The sequence below is a fragment of the Choloepus didactylus genome, chromosome 2 (assembly GCF_015220235.1).
Source record: "Choloepus didactylus isolate mChoDid1 chromosome 2, mChoDid1.pri, whole genome shotgun sequence".
Classification (NCBI taxonomy): domain Eukaryota; kingdom Metazoa; phylum Chordata; class Mammalia; order Pilosa; family Megalonychidae; genus Choloepus; species Choloepus didactylus.
In genome coordinates this window covers 10,231,022-10,257,978 of record NC_051308.1, presented here as the reverse complement: position 1 = coordinate 10,257,978, position 26,957 = coordinate 10,231,022, and the positions used below count along the sequence as shown (strand labels likewise).

The 26,957-nt window shown below is 44.1% G+C and overlaps 1 protein-coding gene across 2 annotated transcripts in view; it reads right to left on the bottom strand.

Annotated features, from left to right (window-relative positions):
* The window catches only part of ZDHHC14 (zinc finger DHHC-type palmitoyltransferase 14), a 328,904-nt gene that overhangs the window by 19,742 nt on the left and 282,205 nt on the right, over positions 1-26,957 (bottom strand). For both annotated transcript variants that reach the window (XM_037820387.1, XM_037820396.1), the window contains exons 6-8: positions 19,127-19,229; positions 17,903-18,012; positions 11,982-12,084 (exon numbers count right to left, since the gene is read on the bottom strand). In XM_037820387.1, the coding sequence (XP_037676315.1) occupies positions 11,982-12,084; positions 17,903-18,012; positions 19,127-19,229 (316 nt within the window). The remainder of the gene's footprint in view (positions 1-11,981; positions 12,085-17,902; positions 18,013-19,126; positions 19,230-26,957) is intronic.

Sequence of the window (26,957 nt, the reverse complement as noted above, 5' to 3'; positions counted from 1 at the left end):
AACTATCTTCCCAAGGGTAAATCCTGTGGTAGAGGGCTCAGCCCATCAAACCACCAGTCCCCTATGTCTGTGGTCATGTTAGCAACCATCGAGGTGGGGTAGGCCAATACCCCTGCATTCTCCACAGGCTCCTCAAGGGGGCACTACATATTTTTTTCCTTGTTTTTTTTTTTTTTTTTTCTTTTTTAACTTTTCTTTATTTTTTAAATCAACTGTATGAAAAAAAAAAACTTAAAAAAAAATACAATAAAAGAACATTTCAAAGAGACCATAACAAGGGAGTAAGAAAAAGACAACTAACCTAAGATAACTGCTTTATTTCCAACCTGTTCCTACTTTACCCCAAGAAAGTTACCTAATATAGCAACATTTCTGTGAACTTGTTCCTACTATATCCATCAGAAATTAGCAGACCATAGTCATTCCTGGGCATCCCCAGAACGTTAAATAGCTTATCTGTTCTTCTTGGATTATTGTTCCCCCTTCCTTAATTGCTCTCTATTGCTAGTTTCCCTACATTCTACATTATAAACCATTTGTTTTACATTTTTCAAAGTTCACATTAGTGGTAGCATATAATATTTCTCTTTTTGTGCCTGGCTTATTTCGCTCAGCATTATGTCTTCAAGGTTCATCCATGTTGTCATGTTTCACGAGATCGTTCCTTCTTACTGCCACGTAGTATTCCATCATGTGTATATACCACATTTTATTTATCCAGTCATCTGTTGAAGGACATTTGGGTTGTTTCCATCTCTTGGCAATTGTGAATAATGCTGCTATGAACATTGGCGTGCAGGTATCTGTTCGTGTCACTGCTTTCCGACCTTCCGGGTATATACCGAGAAGTGCAATCGCTGGATCGAATGGTAACTCTATATCTAGTTTTCTAAGGAACTGCCAGACTGACTTCCAGAGTGGCTGAACCATTATACAGTCCCACAAACAATGAATAAGAGTTCCAATTTCTCCACATCCCCTCCAGCATTTGTAGTTTCCTGTTTGTTTAATGGCAGCCACTCTAATCAGTGTTAGATGGTATCTCATTGTGGTCTTAATTTGCATCTCTCTAATAGCTAGTGAAGCTGAACATTTTTTCATGTGTTTCTTGGCCATTTGTATTTCCTCTTCAGAGAACTGTCTTTTCATATCTTTTGCCCATTTTATAATTGGGCTGTCTGTACTATTGTCATTGAGTTGTAGGATTTCCTTATATATGCAAGATATCAGTCTTTTCTCAGATACATGGTTTCCAAAAATTTTTTCCCATTGAATTGGCTGCCTCTTTACCTTTTTGAGAAATTCCTTTGAGGTGCAGAAACTTCTAAGCTTGAGGAGTTCCCATTTACCTATTTGTTCTTTTGTTGCTTGTGCTTTGGGTGTAAAGTCTAGGAAGTGGCTGCCTAATACAAGGTCTTGAAGATGTTTTCCTACATTATCTTCTAGGAGTTTTATGGTACTTTCTTTTATATTGAGATCTTTCGTCCATTTTGAGTTAATTTTTGTGTAGGGGGTGAGGTAGGGGTCCTCTTTCATTCTTTTGGATATGGATATCCAACTCTCCCAGCCCCATTTGTTGAAAAGACCATTATGACTCAGTTCAGTGACTTTGGGGGCCTTATCAAAGATCAGTCGGCCACAGATCTGAGAGTCTATCTCTGAATTCTCAATTCGATTCCATTGATCTATGTGTCTATCTTTGTGCCAGTACATGCTGTTTTGACAACTGTGGCTTTATAATAAGCTTCAAAGTCAGGGAGTGTAAGTCCTCCCACTTCGTTTTTCTTTTTTAGAGTGTCTTTAGCAATTCGAGGCATCTTCCCTTTCCAAATAAATTTGATAACTAGCTTTTCCAAGTCTGCAAAGTAGGTTGTTGGAATTTTGATTGGGATTGCATTGAATCTGTAGATGAGTTTGGGTAGAATTGACATCTTAATGACATTTAGCCTTCTTATCCATGAACATGGAATATTTTTCCATCTTTTAAGGTCCCCTTCTATTTCTTTTAGTAGAGTTATGTAGTTTTCTTTGTATAGGTCTTTTACATCTTTGGTTAAGTTTATTCCTAGGTACTTGGTTTTTTTAGTTGCTATTGAAAATGGTATCTTTTTCTTGAGTGTCTCTTCAGTTTGTTCATTTCTAGCATATAGAAACATTACTGACTTATGTGCATTAATCTTGTATCCCGCTACTTTGCTAAATTTGTTTATTAGCTCTAGTAGCTGTATCGTCGATTTCTCAGGGTTTTCTAGATATAAGATCATATCATCTGCAAACAATGACAGTTTTACTTCTTCTTTTCCAATTTGGATGCCTTTTATTTCTTTGTCTTGCCGGATTGCCCTGGCTAGCACTTCCAGCACAATGCTGAATAACAGTGGTGACAGTGGGCATCCTTGTCTTGTTCCTGATCTTAGAGAGAAGGCTTTCAGTCTCTCACCATTGAGTACTATGCTGGCTGTGGGTTTCTCATATATGCTCTTTATCATATTGAGGAAGTTTCCTTCAATTCCTACCTTTTGAAGTGTTTTTATCAAAAAGGGATGTTGGATTTTGTCAAATGCTTTTTCAGCATCTATTGAGATGATCATTTGATTTTTCCCTTTTGAGTTTTTAATGTGTTGTAATACATTGATTGATTTTCTTATGTTGAACCATCCTTGCATGCCTGGAATGAACCCCACTTGGTCATGGTGTATGATTTTTTTAATGTGTCTTTGGATTCGATTTGCAAGTATTTTGTTGAGGATTTTTGCATCTATATTCATTAGGGAGATTGGCCGGTAGTTTTGCTTTCTTGTAGCATCTTTGTCTGGTTTTGGTATTAGATTGATGTTAGCTTCATAAAATGAGTTAGGTAGTGTTCCATTTTCTTCAATGTTTTGAAAGAGTTTGAGTAAGATTGGTGTCAGTTCTTTCTGGAAAGTTTGGTAGAATTCCCCTGTGAAGCCATCTGGCCCTGGGCATTTATTTGTGGGAAGATTTTTGATGACTGATTGGATCTCTTTGCTTGTGATGGGTTGATTGAGGACTTCTATTTCTTCTCTGGTCAGTCTAGGTTGTTCATATGTTTCCAGGAAATTGTCCATTTCCTCTACATTATCCAGTTTGTTGCCGTACAATTGTTCATAGTATCCTCTTATAATTTTTTTAATTTCTTCAGGATCTGCAGTTATGTCACCTTTTTCATTCATTATTTTGTTTATATGGGTCTTCTGTCTTTTTGATTTTGTCAGTCTAGCTAGGGGCTTGTCAATCTTGTTGATCTTCTCAAAGAACCAACTTTTGGTGATAGTTATCCTCTCTATTGTTTTTTTGTTCTCTATGTCATTTATTTCTGCTTTAATCCTTGTTATTTCTTTTCTTCTACTTGGTTTAGGATTGGTTTGCTGTTCATTTTCTAGCTTCTTCAGTTGATCCATTAGTTCTTTGATTTTGGCTCTTTTTTCCTTTTTAATATATGTGTTTAGTGCTATAAATTTCCCCCTCAGCACTGCTTTTGCTGCATCCCATAGGTTTTGGTATGTTGTGTTCTCATTTTCATTCGTCTCTATATATTTAGCAATTTCTCTTGCTATTTCTTCTTTAACCCACTGATTGTTTAGGAGTGTGTTGTTTAACCTCCAGGAATTTGTGAATTTTCTAAGTCTCTGATGGTTATTGACTTCTAATTGTATTCCATTGTGGTCAGAGAATGTGCTTTGAATAATTTCAATCTTTTTAAATTTATTGAGGTGTGTTTTATGTCCCAGCATATGATCTATTCTGGAGAAAGTTCCATGAGCACTAGAAAAGTATGTGTATCCTGGTGATTTGGGATGTAATGTTCTGTATATGTCTGTTAAATCTAATTCATTTATCAGATTGTTTAGGTTTTCAATTTCCTTATTGGTCTTCTGTCTGGTTGCTCTATCTATAGGAGAGAGTGATGTGTTGAAGTCTCCCACAATTATTGTGGAAACATCAATTGCTTCCTTTAGTTTTGCCAGTGTTTCTCTCATGTATTCTGTGGCACCTTGATTGGGTGCACAGACATTTATGATTGTTATTTCTTCTTGTTGAACTGCCCCTTTTATTAGTATGTAGTGGCCTTCTTTGTCTCTCAAAACATCCCTACATTTAAAGTCTATTTTATCTGAGATTAATATTGCTATACCTGCTTTCTTTTGGCTGTAGCTTGCATGAAATATTTTTTCCATCCTTTCACTTTCAATTTCTTTGTGTCCCTGTGTCTAAGATGAGTCTCTTGTATGCAACATATTGATGGTTCATTTTTTTTTGATCCATTCTGCGAATCTGTATCTTTTAATTGGGGAGTTTAATCCATTTACATTCAATGTTATAACCGTGAAGGCATTTCTTGAATCAGCCATCTTATCCTTTGGTTTATGTTTGTCATATATTATTTTTCCCCTCTATTAATATCCTTTATTGTACCCATACCGAATCTCTTTAGTACTGAACCTTTCTCCAAGTCTCTCTGTCCTTTCTTTGTTTCTCTGTCTGTAGGGCTCCCTTTAGTATCTCCAGTAGGGCAGGTCTCTTGTTAGCAAATTCTCTCAGCATTTGTTTGCCTGTGAAAAATTTAAGCTCTCCCTTAAATTTGAAGGAGAGCTTTGCTAGATAAAGTATTCTTGGTTGGATATTTTTCTCACTCAGAATTTTAAATATATCGTGCCATTGCCTTCTCACCTCCATGGTGGCTGCTGAGTAGTCACTACTTAGTCTTATGCTGTTTCCTTTGTATGTGGTGAATTGCTTTTCTCTTGCTGCTTTCAGAACTTGCTCCTTCTCTTCCGTGTTTGACAGTGTGATCAGAATATGTCTCGGAGTGGGTTTATTTGGATTTATTCTATTTGGAGTTCGCTGAGCATTTATTATTTGTGTATTTATGTTGTTTAGAAGAGTTGGGAAGTTTTCCCCAACAATTTCTTTGAATACTCTTCTTAGAGCTTTATCCTTTTCTTCCCCTTCTGGAACACCAATGAGTCTTACATTCAGACGTTTTATATTATCTATCATATCCCTGAGGTCCGTTTCAATTTTTTCCCCATTCTTTCTTTTATGCTTTCATTTTCCATTCTGTCATCTTCCAGGTCACTGATTCGTTGTTCAACTTCCTCTAGTCTTATACTATGAGTGTCCAGAATCTTTTTAATTTGGTCAGCAGTTTCTTTAATTTCCATATGATCATCTATTTTTTTATTTAGTCTTGCAATGTCTTCTTTATGCTCTTCTAGGGTTCTCTTGATATCCTTTGTATCCCGTACTATGGTCTCATTGTTCATCTTTAGTTCTTTGAGTAGCTGCTCTAGGTACTGTGTCTCTTCTGATCTTTTGATTTGGGTGCTTGAGCTTGGGTTATCCATATCGTCTGGTTTTTTCATATGCTTTGTAATTTTCTGTTGTTTTTGGCCTCTTGGCATTTGCTGAACTTGATAGGGTTCTTTTAGGATTTGTAGACCAATTGAAGTCCTTGTCTCTAATTTATCAGATCTACAGCTTCGTGGAGTACACTTTCTCTAACTAACCAGCAGGTGGCGTCCACGAGCCACCTGTTCTCCACAAGCCAGTTCTCCCCTGCTTTGCCTTTGTGGTGAGTGGGGGAGTGAGTTTTGTGGGGTCCAATTGGTGTACCAAGCTTGCGTGTGTAGTTGGTGTTGCCCGCCCTGTATATGGGGCATGTTTCTGGGCAGTCAGGGAGTGGGGGTGGCTCTAACAATCAAATCTCCCTGGTGATCCTGGGGTTTTAAAGCTGGTGCAATAGTCTAATCCTTCAGTTCAGTCCTGCCACAGTTTGTCTCTGCCACTGACCCACAAGTCCTTGGTATTGGTGTATGGCTCCTGAGACTTGCAAGTGGGCCCCTCTTCCAGGCTGTGCACCCTGGGTCCTCTGTTGAGGGATGAGTGTGCTATGTCACAGGTGAGTGTTGTCCCCCCAGGGCGGTTCTGGGCTGCTGGGCTGTGTAGGGAGGCTCCCAGTCTGCTGAAATGATGGCTGAATGGGGCTTTGTTAATTCACACTGCTCCACCTTCCCAACTCTGGGACAATCAGCTGAGGTTGCAGGGAAGGCTAATGTCCACGCCCAGTTTTGTGGTGTGTGCGTGTTATTTGAAGCACTTCCGTCACACTGGGTTGTCTGGGGCAGCTCTGGGCTATGGGGCTGGCGACGGGCAGGAGTGTTTCCTGTCCACCAGGATGATGGCTGTGAGCGGACACCCCCCTTTTCTTGGGAAGTTGTGGTGTTTAGTGAATTTTCTCAGCCACTGGATTATTGCCTTTTGTCTCAGAGCTCTCTTAGTTCTGCTCTTGTCTTGACCTGCCCAAATTGCAAGTCTTCGAAGCTTTGTGTATTGGGCTTCTTAGAGTAATTGTTTTAGAAAAAGAAAAAAGGATTAAAAAAAAAAATAAAGGGCCCTCCTCACAGATCTAATGGGTTATTGAAATGCTAAGAGACAAAGCAATTAGGGCCATTAAGGAAAGGTCCACAGGGCAGAGAGATCAGCTTTACTTCGGGATTTGCATATGAGCCTCAGGGCCTGAGCTCTGCCCTTCCCCTTTCTATGTTCACCAGAACTCCAAAAATCCTCCGCTTTTATTTTGGAGTTTTTTGTGCTGTTTTTTTCTATGCCCGTCTCCTCTCTGCTGGGCTGGCTCCTCTCAGATTCTCTGGTGTCTGGTCTCAGTCTATCTACGGTTGGAGTTTGGATCAGTAGAATGAGTTTCTGATAAGGGCTGCCACTGCAGTTCTCCCTTCTCCTTCCCGGAGCTGACGGCCCCTCCTCCCACGGGACTGAGCCTGGCAGGGAGGGGTGCGGGTCCCCTGGCCACAAAAACTTACAGATTTCGCTGATCTCAGCAGTTCCACATTTTCATGAGTGTTGTATGAAGTATGCCCAAAGTCAGATTGCTCTGTGGTGTCCAGTCCACGCAGTTCCTGCCTTTCTACCTACTTTCCTGGAGGAGTAACTAAAACATACAGCTCATCAGTCCACCATCTTGCCCTGCCTCGCCTTCATTTTCTTTTATTTTTTACTTTTTCAGTCTTTAAGTTTTCCTCCTTTCATCAATTCCCATGATAGAACAATATTGATGTAGGATATATGAGACAATGACAACAAATTCGACAACCTAGATGAAATGGGCAAATTCCTAGAAAGACACAAACTACTGAAACTGACTCCAGAAGAAACAGAAAATCTGAATATAAAAGTAGAGATTGACTCAGTAATCAAAAAAAAAACTCCCATGAAGAAATGCCCAGGACCAGATGGCTTCCCTGGTGAAGTCTACCAAACATTTAAAGAAGAATTTATACCAATCCTTCACAAACTCTTTCAAAAAGAGGAGGCAATACTTCCCAACTCATTCTATGATGCCAGTATTGCACTGTTACTCAAACCAAAGACATCACAAGAAAACTACAGACCAGTATCTCTTATGAAAATAGATGTAAAAACCCTCAACAAAATATTATCAAACCCAATCCAGCAATGCATGAGGAGGATTATACACCATGACCACGTGGGATGCATCCCAAGAATGCAAGAACTAGGAGACAGAAGACAACCAACGCACAAGCCTCCTCAGGGGAGGTTGGCTGTGAAGACTGGCTGCAGTGAATCCTTCAAACCCTATGTTAAGTGCTCAGTTATTCCATCTCCGGACTGTTGGTCCAAGCAGGGGGGAGTAGTTGAGGGTCGCATGTGCTCCCTCTTCTAGGAGAAGAAGGGGACTCTCCCCACATGTGGGGGCTGCAGATGTGATCCTTCACCCGTTCAACCTACATGTTGAGATGCAAAAACCAGAGACTCAAACTGCTAAGAGCCAGAAGAGGCTTTAGGTACAAATTAGTCCAAGCTCCTATTTTACAAATGAGGAAAATTGAGACCCAGAGAGACAGAGTGACTTGCTAACAGTCAGGAAATTAGCTGGTGAGAGCCAGGACTGGAGCCCCAGTGTCCTGGTTCCCATGTGGGGCTCTTTCTCTCACCCAGTCATTTCCATGATTGCTCAGAGAGGCTATAACTGCCCATTTATATAGTAGTGACCTTGAGCCAGGCATGGTTTTAAGGGCTTTAGTTATAGTAACTCATTTAATCTTCACAGAAATTCTACAAGGTGAAGATATCAACATCCTATTTTGGGGATGAAACCACTGAGGCAGAGAGAGGTTAGGCAACCTGTCAAGGGCACTCAGCTAGTAAGTGGCAGCAGTCTGGCTCTTCTGTGCCATTAATCCCTTTCTCCCCTTTTTCTCTTCAAAAGGGGTATAAGGAAGGCTTCTTTAAAGCCTGATGGCATATTCCAAAGTGCTCAGCAAGTGGAAGAAATGTCCCTGCACAGCTTTTACCACGGGCTGGAAAATCCTGGTCCAGGGAATTGATCCCATGACTGTGCTATTTACCAAATCCCAAGGAGTACTTATATGCTTATGACTTCCCAGGATTTTTAGATTTCTTAGAGTTTCATCTCTGACAGGGAGAAGGAAGACCATGGTACTCACTGATGTAACTTGGGGTACATGGGCTTTAGGGGGAGACCCTGATCCTTCAATTGCATGCAAAGTGTTAGGTATTTGAGCTTCTGGGTGCACAGATTTCATTAGGCTTGTGGTGCCTGAGGTGCTGCTCTTCAGGAAGGCTCCTAAAGCAGACCCTGGGCTTTTGCTTGTCTCTTTACGTCTCACAGTGCAAACAGTGCCTTCAACCTAGAAGCTTTGCCAAAAAAAGGTGTTAACAGGCGTGAATACAGGGATGAGTGTGTACTGATGGTGCGATGGGAGGCAGGGTGTCTCCCACCTGCACTCAGGTGTGCATGGACAGAGGACATGAGACCAGAGTGTGCAGTCTCCCTGGGAAGGGCACTAAGGGCTATAGATTGAATTGTCCTCCCCCCCTCAAAAAAAAAAAAGATATGGTTAAGCCCTAAGTCTTGGTCTCATGAATGTGATTCTATTTGGAAATAGCATCTTGGAAGATGTTATTAGTTAAAAAGAAGCCAAATGATTAGGGTGGGCCTTCTTCCAATAGGACTGGGATCCTTATAAGGAGAGAAAATCTGGACACAGGCAGTGAGGGAAGACGCAGACTGAGACTGAGTAATGCTACAGATTGCTGTAAGCTTCCAGAACCCTCCAGACTTCAGAAGGAGTCTGGCCCTGTGGACGCCTTGGTTTCAGACTCCTTGCCTCCAGAACTGAAAACTAGTACATTTCTGTTGTTTTAAACGCATCCCCTGTGCCGCCCCACTTTGTGGTGCTTCGTTACAGCAGCCCTGGAAAACCAAGGCACCCAAGGTTACAGGTCTTTACTCAAACCCCCATTACAATTCAGGACTGAAAGAGGCCCCCGCTTCTTGGTGAGCACATCGGTCTGGCTGGCCCTCAGTGGCTGATTTCTCAAGTAGCTCTTTCCCTCCTTGCCCCCTAGCTCAGCTCCAGACCCAGGGAAAACAGGGGCAAGGAGTCTTCGTTTTTTCACAATCCCATTTCCTGATATACTGCTCAAGCATATAAATGAGCTGATATTCTGAAGAATACCGGTACATTGAGCTGAGCTGTAAGGGGTTAGCAATGTGTGACTCCTTTACCTCAGAAGGCCAGTGCCTTCAAGATTACGGGTTACTATTCCCATGGGAACAGGCAATTAACTATTTCTGCCACGCCAGTGTCACCTCCAGTTAAGGTGGTGGGCCCTGAACTGGAGTTACAGCGCAATTCTAGGCACACACTCCAGGGGGCGCAAGAGCAGTTTGGTGACTGAAACGGTGATGAACTAACTGTATGGAGTGAAATGACCTCATTTTCTTTGTCGAACCTGCCCTTTCTGGCTAACACCGAGGCATATGGTAGGTGCTCAATAAATGTTTGCTAAATTAATGAATTACGTCCCATTCCAACTGATCTCAAGTGTCTTGACTAAAGAGCTAGCACCTTTAAGATAGCCTTTGTTTATTTTTTTTAGAGCTAGAGGAAGCAAAAGGTGTGGCGAGATCAAACCTGAGAGTCATGGGGCAAAACTAATGGAAAGTCTTTGGCTTTGACCAGGACGGTCATCGTCAGTGGTCTTGTCTAACGAAGGGTGGTCACACTCCCTTTGTGTATCTGTCCCTGTCCTGTCTCCTGACCTTGAGCTCCTTGAGTACCCTCTCAATCCTGCAACCCTAGTCCAGTCCTCAGCACCCAGTAAGGACTCAACGAAGAGTTGCCGAAGGGATGAAAGATTATACATCCACACGTGCATTAACCACTCACACATCAGAGAACCATCAGCTTATGCCGTGTTCAGAATTCTGGTTAACTCTGCTCACAGAGAGTTGAGAACAGCTTCTGAACTTGGAAATTCTGTCTTCAACATTTATGTGCACTCGAAGGGGAGCAGTGTTTGAAGCGAACATGGGCGTTGGGGTCAGAATGGGTTTGGATCCAGCACCACAGACCACTGGCTGTGTGCCCGTGGGTGGGTGGATGAGCAACCTCTCCCAGCCGAGAGAGACAAAAAACAATGAACAAGCATGCCTAGTTCCACAGTCAGTATCAGGATTCAATGAGATCTGGATCACGAAGAAGCGTCCTGAACACAGAAGGTGCTCAATAAATGCCCCACCCCCCCTTTCCTGTGGGCGAGACTCTTACTTGCTCTGTCCTGTCCTCATCTTATTCCTCTGAAAAATAAAGGGCATGAGCCATAAAGTGCCTTCCAGCCCAACATTCCACACAACAGGTCATTTGTGTGAGTGAGTGTGGACAGAACAAGATGTTCTGTGATCACTTGAGTGGAACGGCAGGGATCGTGACATATACTTACTTGCTTTTAAAGAAGACGCTTTATTAACAAAGCAAAACAAAGCAACACAAACGAGACATCACTACTGCCAACAAATAAACATGGCAGACTCCATGACTACCAACAAATAAACCCCTGGTTTTCAAGGCTGTAAGTACAGCTGGGAGAGTCACCGTGGAATTAAATTGTTTCCCTTAGCTCTGAGATATCTAAGAGCCAGGCTTGAGACTGCTGGCTTTCACCTTGCAGTTCCTTAGATGTAAGAACAATGTGTTCCAGGTGCTGTCATCTCCCTCATCTACACCTAAAGCCTGGTCTTCAACCTTTTTTGTCATTGCAAGTTTGCTGCAGGCTACTCAGCCCAACAAAGAGCAAAGAGTGATGGAAGGCCACAAGACTGGGTCCCATTCAGACAACTGAACTTCTTCAGGGCAATTTGTTTCAAATAAAGAGAAGTCATTGTCTTATGGACACCTCGGAGATTTTAAGGCACTGGGCACCAGGGCTGGGCCATGCTGTGATTTCTGGTGCCCATGGAAAGACTTTGGCCCCCTCCCTTAAGTCTCCCCACCCGCAAACTGGAAACAAAGTATGCTGTGCCACACCATGATATAAGCTTAACGTGGGAATACTCTATGGAGAGGCAATCAATCAGTTTTTGCTGTGAATGAACAAAAACCTTGCTGCTGATTTGCATTAAGGTGTACATGCCTGGCCTAAGTCTTTGGTTGAAAGTAGGAAGAACTGGCATCACCATCCATGGCACACTTAAAGAATGAGGATAGGTACAGATTGAGGCAAGGGGACGGGTGGGGAACTGGGAATACTAAGACAGCCTGGCCCTGCTTCGGACAGTTGAACCTCACCGTGAAACAATTTCCTAGTCCTGTATGAGATGGCTTTCCATCCCCATGTGCCACGAGCTGTCATGTCAAAATACTGTGAATATCCCCCCATGCAACTCTGAATGAATAAACAAAACGCAGTGCTATCATCCCAGTTGGATATGGCCTCTATCTAACACTTCATTTCCCCCCTGCTTGAGCCCTTAGGGACATGGGCATCCATGGGCTGCTCCTCCTTTTGGGGGTGATTTTCTAGTACAGCTGGCTTGTTATAGGGTTAACGTGCCCACAAGCAGCAGAAGGGAAGCCTTTACTGGGGGCTGCTGCCCCTGCATCAGGGGTCCCTACCATGTTGCTCTGTGACTGGGTGGCCCCGTACATGGTGATGCCGTTGGGGGGTGCCACTGGCTGCGGCGTGTCCGGCTGGATGTACCCTCTTCTGTCAATTAGGCTACGAGAGAAAAGAAAACAATATGGGAGGAAAAGAGTGAGTGAAAAGCCAAAGATGCCATCCAAATGACTTTCACTTCCATTTTTAGGCTCCTGCTTTCTGCAAGGGCCCCACCTTGGCCTTCTTGGAAATCTACCTCTACTGCCTCGTCACATATAACCAATCATCAGATTCTGCTCCTTCCATCTTTAAAAAGGCCCACTGCATCTGTTGCCTCTGCAGTCCCCTTGCCTGCCTCTGCTTCAGACCCCCAGTGTCTCCCACCTGCTCCACAACTGCTGGCCTTGCCCTACCAGGCCCCCCCATATCCCCTTCTTGCCTTGCACTGCACCAGAGTCTCCCCAATACCCAGTCCTGATCACGTCAGCCAGCCTCCTGCACAGCTTCGAGGCACCCCATCTCCTTCCAACAAACAACATCTGCACTCCTTCCCTTGGCCTGTGGCCTTGCCCAATCTGTCCCCAGCTCTCTCTCCAGCCTCACATCCCACACCTTCACGTCACATACACGGTGCTCCAGGGAATGTGCACTAGACCATGAGTTTATTCAACAGATGTGTTCTATCACCTGTGCTTGTGTACTGCAAGACCCTGGGGACACAGGAACAAAAGCCACAGCCATTCAGTGCACACTCTATGTTTGGTTATGTCTCTTATTTTGGGTCAAAGTTGCTTTTCTTCTACTCCACTGTCCATTCTTCAAGGCCAGGCTCAAAAGCCTGTCAGCCCCTGCTCTCTTCCCCATACTCCATCTCGTCTCTGGACCACGGAGGCACTGCAGTGAGGCCCCTGACTGGCACACATCCCTACTGACCTGGCATCATAGTTATTTGCACAAGTCTTACTCTGTCTAGTGGCCTGCAAGCCTCTGGGCAGGGTCTTCCTCCCCTACTTCACACCCCAGCCTGGCTCCTGACACACTGTGCACAAGGATGAGGTGCCCTCATTATATCTTGCACGCCCTGGGCACATTGTCACATCACATTGGCATCACCCGTTTCCACGTTTCCATCTGTCCTGGGAGGAAGGCGAGGACTGGTCTTTGTCATCATTGTATCAGTTGGTGTCTGGCATACAGTAGGTGCTGAGTAAATGCTTGTTGAATCCATGAATAAAACTGGTTTGTCTTCCAAAGATGAGTTTTCTCAATCATATGTCTAAAGATACTTGCATCTTTTAGGAGGAAGGTATGGGTCAAGCTCTACCTAGTCACCAAAAGAACAGCCTTTTTGATTTCCCCTCTCTGAGTCCAGGCTCAGTCTTAGACCCTGAATCTAAGGGCGAAACTGCAAAGAGTAAGGGGAGCTTTTGCATTGTTGAGGGGTGTTCAGTGGTGCTGGGTGCCTGCTGGGACCACCTGCACAGCCTGGAATCCATACCGCTGTCCTCAGCAGCTTCTCCCAACCCCAAGGATGCACCCACACGCCCCTACACACCCAAACCCTCCTGTGGGCTGAGAGCCTGGGCTGCTGAAGGCTGCTTTTTTAAAAAAAGTGAAGCCTCCTACTTGTCATTTCAGTTTTCAGGAAACAAGCGTTATCGCTGCCACTGCTGTCTTCAAGTTTCGGTCTTCAACTGACCCCATCATAAACCATGAAGTACATTTGTGACAGGATGTTAAGTTGGGACTCTGCCTCTATTCCAGCTGAATCCCCAAGGTTCAGGAAAAGCAATGGGCAATGAGGATATCCACATTCCAAAAGGAGGAGCTACAGCCTGATACAGGACTGTCAGAGGGAGTTGCTCACACCAGTTGGTGTCCCCCCTCCAAGGTATAAAATGTTGAAGATAAAAAGAGAACAGAAATATTTTTGGAGAAAGGAGTTCTCGGCACGTTTACTGATGGTGAGAGCTGGGGAGGGGGCTGGGGGCTGGGTGGAGAGGGTGAGGGGGCAGATGTGGGCCCTGTGGAAGGGAGCCAGTGTGGAGTTGGCTTGAAAGAGACTTTGGTCCCACGGAGAGCCTGTGCTGGTGGGTGGCTGGGGACTGTTGCTAAAGGTGGCAGAATAAGTGAGTAATGGAGAAAAAGCCCTGCCCACATGAGGGAACTGCAATTGGAGGTTCCCAGAGGGAGAAGCAGGAGAGGGGCAGCCAGCAGCCAACACCCACCAGGTTCAGAGAGAGTAATGCGGGATCCAACAGGACCAGCTGAGAAAGCCCAGGCCCCTCCGTGGATCCCCTACTCTGCTTTTGGGAGCTGGAGGAGCAGGCCTAGCTGAGGGCAGGAACAAACCCCAGGCTCCCCATTCTGAAACAAGAGATAACCGGGGGTAGGGGTGAAGGCATAGAGAGTTTAACTTTACATGAACTTCAGAGTTTTGATGAACTCACATGACACTATTGGGGGTGACTGAGAGTACACTGAGTCCTTTTTTTTTTTTTTTTTTTTTTAAGTGACAACAGAAGTTAGGGGCCTTGCTGGAGATTTTATCCTTTGAGATCGAGTCTGAACGAACAGCAATGAGAAAAAATAAAGTTGTTTCCGGCTTATATCTTACTGTGTTCAGCCTGTTGAATGTAACAGCTACCCACCCCAGATGTGGGACACTCTGGACAGACAGAGCTAATGAGGCCCTGCCAAGTCTCTTTCTTGTCCTCGAATGGCTTCTAAGGCCCTTCCTAATCTGGCCACTCTTGCCCAGTCTCCCCTTTTGCCCTTGGCCCTTCTCGCCCTCCTCGCTCCTGCACTCTAACTTTGTTCAGTTCCTCCTCTGGGAAGCCACGCTCCCCCCTCACCTCTGGGCCCTTGCACATGCTGTTCTCTCTGACTGTCAAAACTCTCCTCCTCCCCACACTTCCTGTCCCCCAATTCCTACTCATCCTTTGGAACAGATCACCACCTAGACCACTTCCTCCAGGAAGCCCTCCTGGGTGGTCCCATGGAACCCACACTCCCTGGTGACCGCCCCTAATCACTGCCTCCCATTTCCCTTGTCCATCGACTGGTCTATGTTGCCCGTGGACTGTAAACTCTCTCACGGTGCATCCCCAGCATCTAGCGTGAAGCTGGCCACATAACACACGCTCAGGAAACAGTGGCCAAATGAATTCTTATGGCCGGTTTGACCTCAGAACCTGTCCATGTCTGGCCTGACACTGACCATTCCTTGGGAATTTCTGACTTTCACTTTTCATCCCTCCTGCCAGACTTGTGTTAGGGCTCTCTCCCTCCGTGCTGGCCTCTCCCACCCTGCTGCCACCCACTCCTCTTCTGACACCATGCAGGGAGCTGATTTGGGGGAGTTTGACCTCTGGGTACATAGGCTGTCATGGGGACACATGAAAGCCCACACCCTCTCTCATCAGCACACCGTTTAAGAACACTTTAAAGGCAATCCAAGCACACAATCTGGGCACACAGGTTGTTCCTAACCCCTTTCTGGGGCAGGCAGGCCTGGCTGGGATGCCCCCAGAAGGTCCTGCACACAAGGGCCTAGGGGTTGGGGTGAGGTCGGGCGGCACAGAGAGGGGAAGGCAAAGAGCAGGGCAGGAGGGAGGAGCAGAGACCAACACCAGCCACCTCTCACTCCTGCTCTGAGGACCCCGCTGAGCAAAGGGGAGAACCGAGTCGAGCCATTTTCCCAGAAATATCAAGAAATGCCTCGTCCAAAGGAATTTGGATTTTGAAAATGAATACAGCCGAACAGCCAATTTGAAAACAAATACAGCTCAAACCCAGCCCAAACAGCAAATTTAATCCAGTTGTGGAACAAATAATTTCTGTTGTAACAAGATTTGATCCATTAACACTATAAAGCAGTGCCAAATACAAATCTAGGACTAAGGAACAAGGAGAGAGATCTGTACCAAATGGAAGACTTTGAATGCCTTTCTTAGACTCAAATGTATATTTCAGGTGTGGGATAGAAGATTGTTGAGTTCTTTGTTGCCTCTTATACCCTTTCGTGGCCCGCAAGCCTACATTTCATGACCCCTGCCCCCACTATCCACAAATAAACACATAATGGTAGGAAATAAAACTGAAAAAAAAATTAAGCTTTTTCTCAGAGATTTTCCAGCCTAAAGATCCCCCAAGAGGAATGCCTGGTGATTCTGGAACCTTATTCCAAGAGGAGCTGGTGCCTGCTCAGGCATCTCTGACTCCCCCAGCCCGAGTCGGCCCCTGGTTCCTACAGTCTTTGCCCCTTCCTAGCCAACCCCTCCTCAGACAAGGGGCACAGCCCTGGGTCCCCCGAGCCCCCCACATTCAGGGGCCGAGCAGTACCTGAGCTCCCAACATTCAGGCCAAAACTGGAAAATGGTCAATTTCTAATTACCCACTCCCAGAGGCGAACAGCACATGGATGATTCAAAGTAACAATATTCCAGTAATGAATAAACTAAGTTTGCATCCCATGAGCATGCACGGGTGATGACTGGCCAGGGGACTCAGGTGCATGGTGGGCCTGCCTTGGAGGCAGTGGCTTCTGAGGTTTCTCTCCATTTTACACATTTCGAGACCAAAAGGGAGCAAGTAGTGGTGGCCTAGAAACTCAGTCCAGGGACCTGATATGCATGCTCAACAAATATTTGTTGACGGTGATGACTATGTTTGTTGGAAATACTTGGGCGTAACTTTAAAAATAATCAAAAGTTGACTGTATTTTGAACTGGTACAATTCTGGCTTGAGGCAGTCATACCCTGGTTCTGAGCTTTGAATTCTGAGTTGCTAGCATTTGCTACCAGTGTGATCATGGGCATACTATTCAAGTTCTCAGTGGCCTCAGTTTCCTCATCTGTAAAATGGGGTAAAATGTGCTTACCTCAGAGGTATAGAGTGAAGGTTTAGGAAGCTAATACATGTAAAGCATTTAGAACAGCACCTAACACCTACGTACAAGGAATACATTATAAGCTTTTGCCTTTATTAAAATTATCACCGCCATAATCTCAACTGCTTCAGCCCACACGGATCTCTACCTTTGAACTATTTTTGCATTCAAAACAAGCCAGTTTTTAGCACTGATTCCTATAGATTTTCTAACTGCTTCATGCTTATTACAGAAGCTCGGCATCATCCAATAATTAGTAGGGTCACTTGCTTCTGTTTCATATTTTGATCCTGTGGCAACCCATGGCCTGAGCAAAACAGGCCTGCAGATCTTTGGTGCACAGCAGTCTGCATGACCTAGGCAGCTAAATGTTTAACCTATTGTCTTTCTAAGCCAGTAAAGAGAAAAAGGGTAAATTGACCTTAAAATGTAACTTTATGCAAGCAGGCAGGAAGTGAGAGGCTCTTAGTCTCACAAAAAGAGCAAAATGTAATTGTTCAAGTGTTATTCTAGTCCTTTCTGCACCACCCCCCCAGGTCAGAATGACCTGTTCCTGCATCTATGCTCCCCCCACCCTTAGGAAGGCCTTTGTCTTAAACTCTTATAAAAGGCTTTCTGCCCTTTTTGCATTGCTCGGTCATCTTCCCTGTGAACGCGATGCCTGCCCGGCCTGAGAGAGCCATCATCATCTTTGCATGACTTCCCACCCATGTATCAGAGAATGTTCGTTGTCTTCTTTGGCCTCTGGTCTGGCATGGCCCCCTTGGGCTGCGACAGATCCTTAGGAGATTCTCTCTAACTTGACACAAATTCAGTCGAGAAACAAAAAAGTGGCAGAGCATAACTCGACACACAGAGCTCAGATCTCTATTTCCTGAGGCCCGTGTCTCCATGGCACAGGGCGGAGAGCTGAGTGGGCAGTCACCTGGAGAGCTGGACAGAATCCACCCCATGGGGGCCAGGTGTCTGACCTGAGCCGGCCTGTGCTAACAGCTCAGGCTTTGACTCTCCCAGTATTAGAGAACACAGTGCTTCCTGAACCTTACCTGGGAGAGATGGGCCCACAGAGGGCAGCACAGCAATTGGTAATGATATTTCCGTAGCTGTAGGGATTGTAATTTTCTTTACCTCTTTTATTTGACCAAGATCCTTTAATCTGAAAGACAGGGACAGTCAATAACATACAATATCCTTTTTATCGCTGTCACAGTTTAGGCTAATTGGATCATGAGGAGAGCACAAACAGTGCAAATAATCTTCGCTCACTTCTTAAGGAGGAGAAACTAGGAGGCATTTTTCTTAAGGAAAACTGGCATTTATCCCAAACTCAGAAATATTCAGTCCCCAAACAGCAGGTTAAATTAGGGCTTAGAAAGTAAGATTCTCTGGGATCAATAATCTCTTATTTCTACTATGTTGTAGTAAAAAGTCAATCTCACCTAAGCCAGGGAAGATTTTTTTTTTCATACTTGCATTTTGTGCCCTAAATACCAAATAAATGATTGGTAGCTGAGAAAAGTAATATGGCTCCCTTCATTTCTAGACTGTAAGAATTCAGCCTCATAAGGTTGCCAAAAGTCTGTTTTGCAGATTCTAATATTCATAGTTGCCAAATGATTGCATTACTATTCTCTTGTGTATCTCACCACCACCAATTTTCTCAAGCCTTCGTTTAAGTTAACCTGAATGATCCCAAGACACTTAACCCATGTACTGATAGCGACTTTGGTCAAAATTTAAATATTAAGAGCAAAGAAGACCATGCTTATTAAGAAACATTTTCTGACATCATGTGTCATGTTTGTATGCCCCCTCTCCATCTGCATTAAGTATAGGATGATAAACTTGGATAAAAAGTGAAATTTTGAGTCAGGGCCATCTTCAAATACTAAGTGGAGACATTAAATGTGAAAGGTGGATTCATAATGTTCATTCTGCAATGTCAGCCTCCCATGGCCTCTCTTTATAATTTACAAAACTATTTTAAAAGGTTCTATAGGAACAGAACCTTTTTCCCCAGGGCTTAGAAAATAGGTGTCACTTGGCCAATCTCATTATTTAATTGACATAGTCAGAAAAGAAGAGAAATTTAGAGATTGCAAAGAGCAAAGTATGTAGAAGGACATGTAAAATGATTCTTCTGCACATTCTTTGTTCCCAAAGGGCCCCATCTGGAAGAAGAACTTGACCCCAAACCTCTTCTTTCCTTTGTGCCCTCAATTGCTAAACACAGAAGAACATGCAAGTGTTGCCCAGAGTCTGGAACTTACATCTTCATTTGTTGTCTGGTTGGAGCTGATCAGATACGTGTGGAAACCTGAGAGGCCAACGATTGACCAGACGGAAAAGAAGCACACCACGGCCTCTAGCACGGTGGTCTGGGGTCAAGGAGGCAAACTGGGAGGGTGGGAACGGCTTCGCCAGGGCTACTCCAGAGTCAGGAATGGACTTTGGAAATGAATGACCCACAGGCACCTTGTGTAGGTGTCCTGACTCTCTATAACCTTCTATCCTGCCAGGCTGCTCTCGCACCTACAGCAGTTTCCTTTCTGACTAGGACGGAAACTATGTCATTCTCCTGTTCCCATCAGAGCTCAGAGCAGCAGCCGTGGCTCCCCGAACATTCCTTATCTATTTTCTTAGAGTGATGGTTCCTCAGACCACTCCCTCTGCTTGACCATTGCCTTCTCTGTGTGGCTCATCTTTTAGCCACCCAGCAAAATGGGGAAGCACACTGGTGTGAGCTGGCAGCCGTTCAGGCCTTCGAGAAAGGACTAACTATGGATACCCCCTCTATCACAGACTCCAATTCTGGCTCTGAATCCTGAGGACAGGAGAACTAATAAGTTTCTCCCTCAACTGGATGACGAGGCTGTGACTAAACTGCCCTGCTAAAGACAGTCGTGTGCAGGGCTGACACCAGGGGGCTAGAGCCCTGGTGGAGTTTGTCTTCTCAGCCCTTCTCTCTCCTTGGACACCCACCAGTGAGGTATCCCCCTCACTATGGTGTCTCTGCACCCTCTGCCTCACCAGCCCTCCTGAAGTCATGAGAGTCCCATTTGAGTGGCTTGTCCAATCTATGGGTCCATGTCTCTGAATCAATGGTGTGTTTTGGCGAATGGCATTGGGGTGAAGGGTATTTTTATTTAGGGGACCTTTTTCCACCCACCAATCCTCGCAGCAAACCGCAACATACAAGGCTGTCCTTGGCTGGCTGTGGGCACCTGAGAAGTCTGACTTCTCATAGGACATTGAGCAAGGGGAAGTCTAGAGTTGACAAGATGTGTTCACAGCTTGTCCCCAAAGAAGAAAAAGCTTGGCATTCTTCAGCAGATGAGATAAATCAACCGGAAGGGTGGCAATTTGAAAAGATCAGAGAACTTTTCTGTCCTACAAATGTTTATGAAATTCTGTTTACAAGACACAGATGTTTCTTTAGAAAAATTTTCATCATAGAGTTGGGAGTTTAAATATACATCATGCATCCTCTATCAATCAATTGCAGGCTGGAAAAAGTAAATGCTCATGCTTTCCTACTGCTTCCAAGGATGGAAGCCATAGATCAGGCTGAAATCTATCACCATTGATTTTTTTTCAGGATTGGCTGTAATTCATCTTTCAACTAGAGAACTGAATAAATTGCCCTGTGCAATTGCATACTCTGCCACATCATTATTAACCAGTGACATTGTCGCGGTCCATGAGGCTGCACACAAAACAGGACAAATGAACGGCTCTTGCCATCTACTTGCATTCAGCATCAGGATCCACCACCCAGTCTTGCTCTCAGAGAAGCAGAAAAATGCTTTACGTTTCTAACACTTAAACTTCCAGAAACTGCAAGCCTTTGGAAAAGCCCCACCCTGAAAGGACATTTCTGCAGGAGAAGAATGTTCCTCTGCCAAATGACCAAGCTGAAACTCTCCTAACAGCCACAGTCTTAAAGCTGCACCCAGAAGGCCTTGTCCATGGCCCGTCCATTCCCTGTGGGGGGAGGAGAAGAGTGAAAGGGATGAGTAGCTACATCTCTTATGAAGAAGAAAACCAAGGTGACATTTGTGAAAGGGGAGAAGTAGGGATGGGCAGGGGGGATTGATCAGGGAGAAGGGAGATGCAGGGAAGCAGAACCCAGCAGGGCTACCCCCCAGCCTGGGCAGCCTCTCCATTCTCCCAGGGTTACCCAGGTGGGCAAAGGGGATGGTGGGAAGGGGAGTGCACAGGGGTCCATGGAGACAGTGGCCTGTGAGGCACAGACAGGCTCTGTCTCAACTGCCTTTCCACACACAAGAGGGGATGGATGGAGAGGGAACGCAGGGGGGTGGTTCATGCCATGCATTGGTTTGAAAGCAACCTAAGGCTCCAGGGAACCTTAGGAGCTGACCCATGGGAAGACTGAGAGGTTGTGTGAGAGGAAGATGCACTGGCACTATGAGTTTACACAGGCTGCAAAGAGGAAAGAAAGAAAGATCAAAGAGGAGGTGATAAAGGAAGCAGGGACAAGAAATGGCCAAGGGTAGAAAAGAGAGAATAAAGAACAGAACTGAAGGATTATTTACTGAATAATACGTGAGGAGCTGAACTTCAATCTCAGAAATATGTATTACCCAAAGTTTACAAGCCATGCGGAATAATGGTGAGTCAAAATATACAGGTAAAATTGGCAGGTAAAATGGGGAGGAAAATCATAGCATTTAAAGTAGCGACTGTCTATTTTCTGGCTGCTGTTCCTTTTCCAAAGCCAATTAACAATTATTACCTCCCTAATGGGCATTACTACCAATGAACATGGGATTTTAAAGGTCTCCAGCAACAAGGAAAAGTGCAGCTTTCTATATAAATATCTCATGTGCTTTAGAAGAATTTTATAAATAGCAGAATGCGGTGCCACTGTTAGCTCACAGCTGTGTCAAAATGACACGAATTCAAGGTAGGATTCAAGAGGCAGCCCACTTTCTCTTCTCCCACACGCAGCTGACACTTCTTCCACACTCTGTCTTAAGGAATAATCATCATCGTCAATAACAATGGCTGACATTGGTGGCCATGGGTCAGATCCATTCCCGAGGCTTTACTCATTTAATCCCCATAGCAACCCACTGAGAAGGTGCTACTGTGAGTCCCACTTAACAGGCCACGGGATCAAGGCAGAAAGCAGTTAAGTAATTAGCTTAAAAAAATAGCAGAGGTAGGATTTGAACCCTGGAAGTCTGGCTCTGCCAGATGGACAGAAAAACCTTGGGATGGTTCCTTCCCTAGTTCTTGCTGAGGGACAGGTGACCTTGAGTTGACCCCTAGCCTGGCTGCAGTGAGACAAGCGACCCTTGCTCTCAGGGACTCGGGAACCTATGGTAGCTTAAGTAAGCCCATTCCCCTTCATATCTACACTCAGACCAAGGTACAAGTACCCTAACAATATATCTCACAGACCGAACAGCAAGAGATGAAAAATATCTATGCCATAATAAGATGAAGAAATATAAATTTCTCTTAAACAGATCAAAATCCATTTACTGATTTTAAAAAAAGAGAAGTATGAGGAAACATGCCAACTCTTCTAAGAGCCAAGTGAACAATCAAGTTGGATATTGACTGCATCAGAGATGTGCTTCAAATTATAGCAGTTACCTCTGACTGCTGTCTCTGTCTGCCTCCCCCACGCCACCCCAAGGCAGGGCCCAAGAGGTTGCACGTGGAGATACTCACTAAATGTTTACGGAATTCAAGAAGACTTTGCACAATGCTCACTTGCAGACTGCCCTCCATTAAGCTTCAGTACAAACTCGCAAATGCTCTTTCTGAGCCTTTCTGTGTACTCAAACCTGAACTCGGGATGGGATAGGGTGGGGAAGGAAAAGAGCCTGGCCCTCCAGGAAAAGGGCACCTGTATGCAGGGGCACGCGTTAGAGGACAGCACCTGAAGTGCATAAGTGAGGGGAGGGGCCTGCACAGTGGTGGGGAAATGGTGTGGGGCCGAATGAGCTGAACACCTCATATTTGGAGAACCATAAAAAGTTAAAGGTCATTGAACCAAACGTTTTTACCCTTTTTGGGGTCCCACTCGTTTCTCAGAAAAAATGCACACGAATGCAGCCCCCTCCATGGATTCACACAGACCCCAAGTTAAGATGCTCTGATTTATTCTAACCCCTCCATTTTACAGATAGGAAGCTGAGGTCCAGAGAGGCTAAGCCACTTTGAAGAGTTCACACAGCAGTTCACGGCAGAATAGAACCAGAGCCTCGGTCTCCAGGTTTCTGGGAAAGAACCCAAATGAGGCTTTTCCATATGAACTAACAGGCTGTCAAAACGTTGGGTGCTTCAGCATCTCATCTTGAAACTCCAGGCAGCAATGTTGGAACTGCTGGTGAGGCTGAGCCTTATTCCTTTAAGTAGGATTCAAGATGCAGCCCACTTTCTCTTCCCCCATTCACAGCTGACACTTCTCCCGTATTACGTCTTAAGGAAGAATCATCACCATGGTAACAATGGCTGACATCGTTGGCTGTGGGTCTGATCCTGTTCCAAAGGCTTTACGTGGACATTTAATCCCCATAGCAACCTACTGAGAAGGTGCTCAGTCCTACAGCATTGGAGCTACCTGTGCAGGAAGGACTTAGCTCTATCCTTGTGCCACAGCTGATCTCTTCATTTTCCAGCAATCAGGCCAGTTACTGTATTTTTTTGGTTTTCTGTTTTTTTTGCCAAGTGCCAAATCCAGATAATATTTTATTTTAAAAGACTGTGTGTGTTTCACGTGAGTTTACTCTTGGACTAGAATTCCCCAGATTCTACGACATCCAGGGCTGTGTCCCCCTCCAGTTGCCCTTCCAAGCATTTGGTTTAGGAGACCTGTGGGGCTGCCCTGTGTTGTGAACATTTCCTTGTAGGCACCAGGCATGTGCAGCAAGGCCTAATGAATTCTTATTCCTTTCAGGTTCTCTGTCTTGGGAGATAATTGAGCATGATGAATCCTGATGCTTATAAAGTGAGAAAATGTATGTTGTTGGTAATCATTTCTTTTTTTCCCCTAAAAATTACAGTAAAATAGGTGGTTCTCACTTACAGGAAGTGCTCTGATGCAGATGTCAGCAATATTTCCCTTTGCTCTCCAGATAGAGTGACGACATCAGCATGTAATGCTTTTAGATATTTGGGTTCAGGAATGTGTCAGCATATTTTCATCAACCTGATGAACTTATAATCCTTAGCCAGAGATATAAAATTATGCTTGCATCTGTCATGTGAGTGCCCCTTATGGCAGCTGGGGTTGGGGCCTGCTGACGTCTCACGATTTCCATGACAGACGCTCTGAAAATGGAAAGTCACCCGAGACCACTGAGACAGTCTTTCAAATCCTTTTCCTACCTGCTTTTCTACCAGGCAATAAAGGTGTGTAGTTGTCCCAAATTAATCTACGAAGTCAACATAATTCCAATGAAAATCCCAATAGGAATTTTTAAAATGGAATTTGAAAAAAGGACTCTAAAATTCATCTAGAAGAGAAAATGGGATAAAGAAGGCATTTCAAGTTAGTGGTAAAAGAATAGACTAGAAGTCTCTTTCAGGGGATCCTCCAGGTCAAAACTATTTTCACATCAATAAGAAAACATTCTTTACCCATTTCTCAGTCATTCTCTCCTGTTGTATTATGTGGGCTTGTGCATTCTTATGTTTGACAATTTTCTCCCTTTTCATTTAGAACATATTAAATATTAATAGATATAATCTACATAAGCAAAAGGTCTTTGGGGTCCTCAACAATTTTCAAGAGTGTAAAAGGGTTCTGAAACCAAAAAGTTTGAGATCTGCTGGAATAGACTATTTAGTAAGTGGTACTGGCGTAATTTACTAAACATTTGGGATAAATAGAGTTAGAACTATAGCTCACACTACACACACAAAATATGTTACAGATAAATTACTGGGCCAGACTTAAGAAACAAAATAAAAGGGTTATTAGATGAAAATAAAGGAAATATTTGTAAGATTTCACTTTAAAAATTAAACAGGTCTATATAAAAAAGTTGTAAGTGACAGATTGAGAGGACAAATATGGTAAAAGATATTTACAAAGATTATTATTGAGAATGCATAAATAATTCTTACAAATTAATAGGAAAATACAAAGAACTCGTTTTTAAAAATGGCACATCATACTAAGGAAAGAAAAAAAGCCAAACAAGCATGAAAAGATGTGCCACCTGATTGTTATCCAGAAAATGGAAATTAAAACAATGAAATTTTTTCCCTATCAAATTGGCAAAATTTACAAGACTGATAATACCCAGTGTTGGTTAGAGTGTGAGGAAATGGGAGAATAAGTTGGTACAATCTCTTTAGAGGCCGATTTACCACATCTATCAACATTTGGAATATGCTTAACTTTCAATTTAGCGATTCCACATCTAGTTGTCAATACCAGAAAAGTACTAATGCTTGTGCACAGAGGTACCTAAAAGAAAATTCACTACCTCATTTTTTGAGAAGTAAAAAAATTAAGAAATCTAAATATCTATCAGTAATAGAATCTATACTCTGGAATTCTATAAAGCAGTTTAAAAAAGAAGAATATACTGAAATGGCAATAGCTCCAGGAAATATTTAAAAATCAAATTGGGGAATAATGCAGAGTATGATCCTTTTTAGGTACAATCAATCCTCCCAAGCACATATTTGTACGCATGCACACATATCTATTTGAACTCTCAGAAAACCATCTGGGAGGACACACAAAAACTGACAACAAGGATTACCTCGGGACAGTGGAGAGAGAGTTAAGAACAGCTCTTCCATTTTACTCTCACATTCCTGACGATTTGAAATTTTTTTTTACAATGAGAGTAAGTTCCCATGTTATTTGGTTACTTTCACAAGCCAAACAAGCTTCTTCCCCACTATGTGACTCATGAAATACAATCTGATGTTTATTTTTCATGAAACTCCCTCATCAGACCGTTCAGAGATGGGGAGAACATATTTCAGTCCTCTGGGTAGAGAGAGGGGCTGGTAGTTAGGAGAGGCAGGATCGAGCTGTGGGACACTTTTGAGTGTCAACTGGGGACATGGTTGAACTTCTTAGCAAAGGTTCAGCTACACGGAGCTTGAGAATGCCTGTCCTACTTATTTTCTGGGGTCCCTGTAAAGATCAACAGATACCAGGATGGGCAGGCTGTAGAAGCTGCATGTTAGCAAGGCCTTGGGCCAACTCCAGCCATCCAGCAAATTGCATTAAAGCAGAACAATACACATTAGGCCTTCCGTGCCTTTCAAAGGGGAGTGCCTCGCGCCTCGCAGTGCATGCCAATTGGGGATAAAAAGGCTTTCTGTCAAAAGCCTCCACAAATGTAGAATCAATTACCACTTGATTTACCAACCACTGAAAATCCTTTTCATTTTGGGAGAGCTGAACAATAAGTCATGATTAAAAATGACTGTAATCCTTTTAATTGGACACTAATACTGCATACATTTAAATGATAGTTTATCAGCAGGGGTTTCCCTAACCAGAATCTTCTCATAAACGGTGCTGGTGGCCCAAGTGCATTTTCTGCACATGTGTCCCCAAGGTAGGAAACCAGTGTATTCCTGTGCAGCTATAAAATTACCATTGTTAGGCACACATATTTTTTCTCCTCTTTCCATGTAAGTAATTAGAAAGAGAATCCTAAAGCTACTCTAGGCTGATGTGGTGGTTCATCTATGTGTGACCTTTCGGGTTCTTTTCTTAAAGCTGTCTCAAGTGGGAACCGTGGAGGGGTGCATCTCACCTTCCCGGCTGTGCCCCTCAGAATGGGCTTTGCCTTCTCCTTCTCCTCCTCCTCCCTCACCCCCACCAGCATCACTGTTCTGTGGGCCTCCTACCAGCTGGGCTGTCCCCTCCATCACCACTTTCAGGGACCTGCTCTGCTGCAAATGCTTCCTCACTATTTCACACCACCCCGTTCCCTGCTGTGAGATGAACAGTCTAAGAAACAAAAAGAAATCTCACCAGCTCTGGTAATGTTATTCACCTGCCAAAGATACCATCTGGCTCCCAGGTGTTCCGGGACGAAGGAGGCCTACCTCCTTCACTGGGACTCCCCATGATCAGGACCCCGGCTG